General features: G+C 38.6%; 1 protein-coding gene across 1 annotated transcript; it reads right to left on the minus strand.

The window, feature by feature from the left end:
* Positions 1-392: 392 nt before the first annotated feature.
* Positions 393-3,350, minus strand: LOC126911668 (uncharacterized). The gene is made up of 3 exons (XM_050700062.1): positions 3,267-3,350; positions 1,234-2,943; positions 393-431 (listed from the first exon to the last, which is right to left on the minus strand). The coding sequence occupies exons 1-3, from the start codon at positions 3,348-3,350 to the stop codon at positions 393-395; spliced, it is 1,833 nt and encodes a 610-aa protein (XP_050556019.1).
* Positions 3,351-6,657: the final 3,307 nt, after the last annotated feature.

Raw genomic sequence — 6,657 nt, forward strand, 5'->3', positions numbered from 1 at the left:
ACCAACAAATGTGGTCCCGTTATCACTCCACAGGTCCAATACTCGGCCACGTCTGGCTACAAAACGCTTGAAAGACGCAAGAAAACTCTGAGATGTCATGTCGCTGACAACCTCGATGTGAATGGCTCGAGTGGACATGCAGACAAATAAACATATATAACCCTTAGTGGAGTGATGACCACGACCTTTAGAGCTTCGGATGCTGATTGGACCTGCGTAATCAACACCACTGCATTGGAAAGGCTTCTGAACAGACACCCTGGCCTTCGGTAACTGACCCATCATTTGTGTTTGTGTGGAATGTCGAATACAGATTACACACTTATGAACATGTTGCCTAACGAGAGTCTTTGCATTGATTATCCAGTATTTGGATCTTAAGTAATTCAACATCAATTGCGGCCCGCCATGCAAAGTTCTCTCGTGAGCCTCTGCAATCAAAAGATTGGTAAAGTGTGATTTGTGAGGAATTAAAATGGGATGCTTCATATTCTCATCAATCGAAGCCCGGTGCAAGCGGCCGCCAACTCTTAAGATCCCGTCATCGTCAAGAAAAGTACATAACGAGGTAAGTCTACTTCCCTTATTTAATTTACGGTTCTTTTTCACAGATTCTATTTCATCACTAAAGGACTGGAGTTGACAGAGTTTGATACAGGTAAGTACAGCTTCATTTAATTCCTTTGTAGTTAGCCAAGTAGTTATTTTAATTTTATTACGTTCTGATTCTTTCATACGTAGAAACCTTCTACAATAAGCTAATACTCTTATTAACCTACTGAACTTAGAAAATCTAGTTAATAGACTGTCATCAAATTCTACTGCAGTTGCATGACATTTTCTTTTTATCTTTCTTTCTTCTAACGTAGTTTCTTGTATATTTTCTCTATTATAGTCTATTTTTTCATTCTGTAACCATACCGGACCTCTTTTCCAGAGTTGCAGGTCGCTACATTCAGAAGAGCTAACTCCCCGAGATGCGCAATCTGCTGGATTTTCCGACGACAACACATGTGACCACTGACTTCTATCCATAATGGTAAGTATTTCGGAAACACGATTCGCGATGAACGTTTTCCACCGACTAGGGTGGCTGCTTAACCACGCCAATACGACGGAGGAGTCTGTCCACGCATATAAGTGCTGTTTGGGAACTTCTAGAGTTGAAGCGACTTCTTGAAGAAGTTTTGCTAGTAAGACAGCTCCACAGAGCTCTAAACGAGGGATTGATACCTGCTTAACAGGAGCAACCCTGGTTTTTGAAGTCACCAAGGTTGTATGAATTTGTCCTTCTCTATCAATGATGCGAACGTATACCACCGCGGCATATGCTACATTGGATGCGTCTGAAAAGCCATGCAATTCTAGAACCCTGTTCTCTTTGCTAGAGTTGATCCAACGAGGCAGACGAAACTTAACAAGGTTACAAAGGTTCTTCCGAAAGTCAAGCCACTCTTTTAGCAATGGTGCAGGTAGTTCTGCGTCCCATTCGATCCCAGTCATCCATATTCGTTGAATGAACACCTTCGCAGTGATGATTATCGGTGCTAACCATCCGAGGGGATCGAATAGTCGCGCTATGTCCGAAATAACCTTACGCTTCGTAACTGGCAAATCTAGCTCATTAAGCTGAATAGTATAAACGAACTCGTCATTGTCTTTGTCCCACGTTAAACCTAATATTTTTGAAATTGCATCCGTTTTTAGTTCCATGTTCCCTTGTGTTTGTGGTATTTGTTGACCGTCTTCAATTAATCTATATAATTCTTTGTTATTACTAGCCCACTTTTGGAGCTGAAACCCTCCACGTTTAAGTAGCTCCGATATCTGCTTGTATATCTCTACACCTTCTTCTATGGTTTGACAGCCTGTCATAAGGTCATCCATGTAGAAGTCTGAAAGAACGCGGTTCTTTGCTAAAGGAAATTCAACGCCTTCGTCCTGAGCTAACTGCTGCAACGATCTTACCGCCAGGTAAGGCGCCGATGATGTTCCGAACGTTACTCGCAAATGACGTAACACCTGAATTTCGTCATCTGGATTCTCACGCCACAATATGCGCTGAAAATCTGTGTGATCATTGCATACCCTAATCTGTCGGTACATCTTGACGATGTCCGCGACCAGACAGATAGGTTCACAACGCCACCGCATGATAATATGACGAAGTTCAGGTTGTAGAGGAGGACCCACCATTAAATCGTGATTAAGAGATACCCCGTTGCTACCTACACATGATGCATCAAACACGATGCGCACCTTTGTTGTACTTTTTTCATTACGGATGACGGCATGATGAGGTAGGTACACACAACCTTCTTTATCCCTATCTTGTACTATATCCATATGATTAAGAGCTATATATTCATTGATAACAGCTGAATACTGAGCCTTGAACTCTGGATTCCTTAGAAATCGCTTTTCTAAGGTTAAAAAGCGTTTAAGAGCAATGTCTTTTGATCCACCATATTTACAAGCAGGATCGCTTGACCTGAAGGGCATATGCACAATATAGCGACCAGATTCATCTCGTTTGGTCGTGCCCTTAAATATTTCTTCACACCTTTGTTCTTCTGGGGTCAAGTAGACCTTGTCGCTAACGCCTTTGGGTTCAGCTTCTAGTTCCCAGAATTGTTTGAGGAGTGTATTCTCATCTGTGAGAGTAGAATGCAATGTGACGACTGTATTGTGGCATGTCTCGCTTTGATTGATTTCACCTACTTGACCAGACAAGATCCATCCTAGTCTTGTATTTTGTGCGATGAGTTGACCAGGTGAACCTCTGATTAAACCTTCTAACAAAATCTGGCCATAAACTTCAGCACCTAAAAGCAAATCAATCTTGTTCGGAATATCGAACGAAGGATCTGCTAAAGTCAAAGACGAGATTGTAGTCAAAACGTTTGCCATAACTTTCCTTTCCGGTAAAATAGTCGTCAATTTCTTTAAAACATAAGCCTTAACCGTGATAATAAAACTAGGGTCAACGCGTGATTTTACCTTAATGAGAACCATCGAATTTAATGAAATTGTTGATTGGTCTTGATCACAACCTATACCTGAAATTGAACCTTTAGTTGGTATTCTTTTAAGACCTAAGAGCTGGACTGCGGACTCCGTCACAAAGGAAGCCTGAGATCCCTGGTCTAACAGAGATCTTAATACTATAGCAGTACCGCTCTTTGATTCCGCTGCAATCAGCGCAGTAGCCAATAATATTTGGCTATGACTATTAGCAAAATAATTTACAATATTAGTGGAATTACTCTGGTTTGAAGTGGCAACAGCAGACACACTGCTTTCTGCAACTTGATCAGGTTTGTTACTATCACCACCTGATTTGGAGACATTTTTGAGATGAAGAAGACTATGATGCTTCTTTTTACATATATGACATCTAGTTGACTGGCGGCATGCATATACGGAGTGATTTGCCCCTAGACAATTATAACATAAACCGTTTGTTTGGACAAAATTACGACGCTTATCAATATCGAGACCGGCGAACTTTTTACAACTAGCAAGCTTGTGGTTATCCTGACAAAATATACACAATATAGTCGATACATGAAGTGACTTGACTGGCACATTACGATTGAACTGACGACCTTGACCTTTGTTATCTAAAAATTCCAAAGACCGAAATCTTTGTTCAAGGAAAGATTTGAACTGATTCATTGTAGGCAATTCGTCTGAACAATCACTAATTTTCATTTCCCATTGTTTACGTGACTCAGTATCTAGTTTTAAACCCAATACGTAAATAACTATAACATCCCAATGCTCAACCATTATGCCTAAATTTCCCAAAGCATGTAAACATTCATTAGAAGTATCTAATAATTCCTTAATAGCACTAGAAGATTCTGTTACAATATTTTTTTGACTCATAAAACGTTTAATTATACAATTAGCTAAATATTTTTTATTATTATAGCGATTCTCTAATTTACTCCAACAGGTTGCATAATTACTACTAGTAATAGGGATGTGCCGTAAAAGACCTTCAGCCTCTCCAGACAAATGTGATTTCAAATAATGCAATTTTTGAACGTCGTCAAGTGCACTATTATCGTGTATTAAGGATTTAAATAAATCTCTAAAACTAATCCATTCAGAATAACTTCCAGTAAACATAGGCAATTCAATCTTAGGCAATTTCACAGAACATATCTCTTTAGAACCTTTCGCAGAAGATTCAAGCACTTTAGCTGAACTATCCGAACAAACAATTTTTTTCAATGCTTCCTTCAACTCTGTTTTATACTCAGTAAATAATTCTTCCGTAGTCTCATAAGTGTTTTTTATGTTATATTCAGATTTTTCGTAATCAATAGACTTAACAGATGACACAATTTTCCTATGAGTTTCAAAAAGGCTGACCAGTTAGCTTCTAAATTTTCTAGTCTAGTTTCTATATAAGAACTGGTTAGTCGCTCCTTAGGTGATTTCTTAAAATTAGACCTTGCTTTACTGATAGTAGACTCTAGATTAAATTGTAAATTACTCAACGCTTCCATGTTGATATAAATAAATAAAGTACTTTACACAAACTGTTCTGGAAAGTTATGCTAAGTCCGTAGTCAACACGTAAAAAATCACAAGTCTTTGAACTTATTACACTTCGCTGCAAAATCGGGCATAGGTTCCCCGTAGTTCACTTTTTATCGAAATTATTCTAAGTCCAAATTGTTAAGTAAATTTTTCTAAGTTAATAAGGTCTAAATTTGCCTGTTATGGTTAAGTCTCAATGTATTAATTTAGTCACTTTGATATTATAAAGTACATACTCACAGTTTGTCCTCGTATCACATCACTTCACTGTCACTCACTTTTACGTAGCTCGTCGCAATGATATGCGGGGTACTCCTCCCCCCGCGCCGCAGCTGCCGCGCACGCCAACAGGAACCACCGCCGACCGCTGTGTACCACTTGTACATATACGCGTAAGCGCCAAACTTAGACGATCCGCCGATGCTGCCCGCGCTGACGTTACACTCGCGCCACTCGCGGCAGGTTGACCATGCAACCCTACGACCACAGGAAGACGATGCACACCAGTCCTTCACCCGGCTCCGAAGGACCACTTGTTCACGTCCCAAAAATATCTCGTGAGAAATAAAACAATCGTGTCCAGAGTAAGACAATTTATTGCATAAAACACTGCTCAGGTCATATATTGACGGAGAATCTTAACACCGCGATGTACAATATGACGTCACGGCACAGTGTCATCTATTATTTAATAAAGGTACTAAACTAAGAACATTTGACTTGACATTGACTTTTGTCATAGTAAATAAATGAGTAATGTAAACAGAATAGACAATCATCGACGTATTTTATTTACATTGTGTATAATTAATTTATACATATTTTTACCTCTTCTATATTTTCATCATTGCTTATATTCATCCATCTCTAAGATCGCTTCTAGTAGGTAATAAAGGACAGAATGCATTAATTGATACCAGAAAGCACATAGCAAAATTGGGTTTGGTTTTGGGAAAAAAATCAATGAAACGAGGCCGAATTCGCAAGACTATTGTCTAATACCGAATTATCGCTACTCTCACTAAACAATGCCTAAATTAAACTTGACACCACGTTATCAGACACATTATCAGTGTACCGACCACGGAGCGTACAGTCATCGTATAAAAATAAAGTTGACGAAGCAACGTCACATGTAATGTAACGTTATCTAAGTATATTTACACAAATTGTATTTGTGTTTCGTATCACATTACGGTTAATAGTAATAAATACTATTTGAGTAGAAAATTTGTTGATAAAAATACTGATTATAAATATTGTCACGTGCGACGTTTATTCTTACAGGTATCGAGTATTTAAACCTAACTTAAAAACACGAATTTTGTTTACGTTGAATTCCCAGTAGGAGTAATAATGAATTTTACTTCGTATGCGAGCATGAGTAATCGCTTAGTCACTATGTTAATGTAAAATAGATTCTGACACTCCCTCTCGCCTCGCCCAAGGCGAGAAAAGTCATTGGATGATTTTCCCCCCTCAAAAAAAAAAAAAAAAAAAAAAAAAAAAAAAAGTAAAATAGATTATAAGGATAATGAATAAAGTTATCCTTAAAATTCGATGAAAATGCAATATTCAAATCACGTTGCATCGCTTATGTAAACTAGTGATGCAACGTAAACTGAAAATAGTCCCAACTATCGATGAAAATGTGTCAGAAAATAAACATTTAATTATAACTTTCGTGAGACGTACTAAATTAATTATTATGTTATCGGCTTACTCACGTAGCTGTTTGACGAGGAACTCGACTAGTTTCAAGCCATGCTAGAGGCTAATATTCATGAGCAGCATTCCGTGACACACGACATCATGAATATGAGGCTCTAGCATGGCTTGAAACTAGTCAAGTTCCTCGTAAAGCAGTTACGTGAGTAAACCGATAACATAATAAATAAAAAAAATAAACATTCTACCAAATTCAAGGAATCATCGTCACCCTTCTGACATTTTTGATAAATGCGCTTTATTGAAAAATGGACGATTGGTGTCACGTTGTTAATAAAGCGAAAAGCTGGTGAATAAACAGCCGCGATACATATGCAAACGCTGGTGATGGCACGTGTCCACCGTGGCCGAGATATGGCTCCACGTGGCCACCTC

This window comes from Spodoptera frugiperda, chromosome 18, assembly GCF_023101765.2.
Source record: "Spodoptera frugiperda isolate SF20-4 chromosome 18, AGI-APGP_CSIRO_Sfru_2.0, whole genome shotgun sequence".
NCBI lineage: Eukaryota > Metazoa > Arthropoda > Insecta > Lepidoptera > Noctuidae > Spodoptera > Spodoptera frugiperda.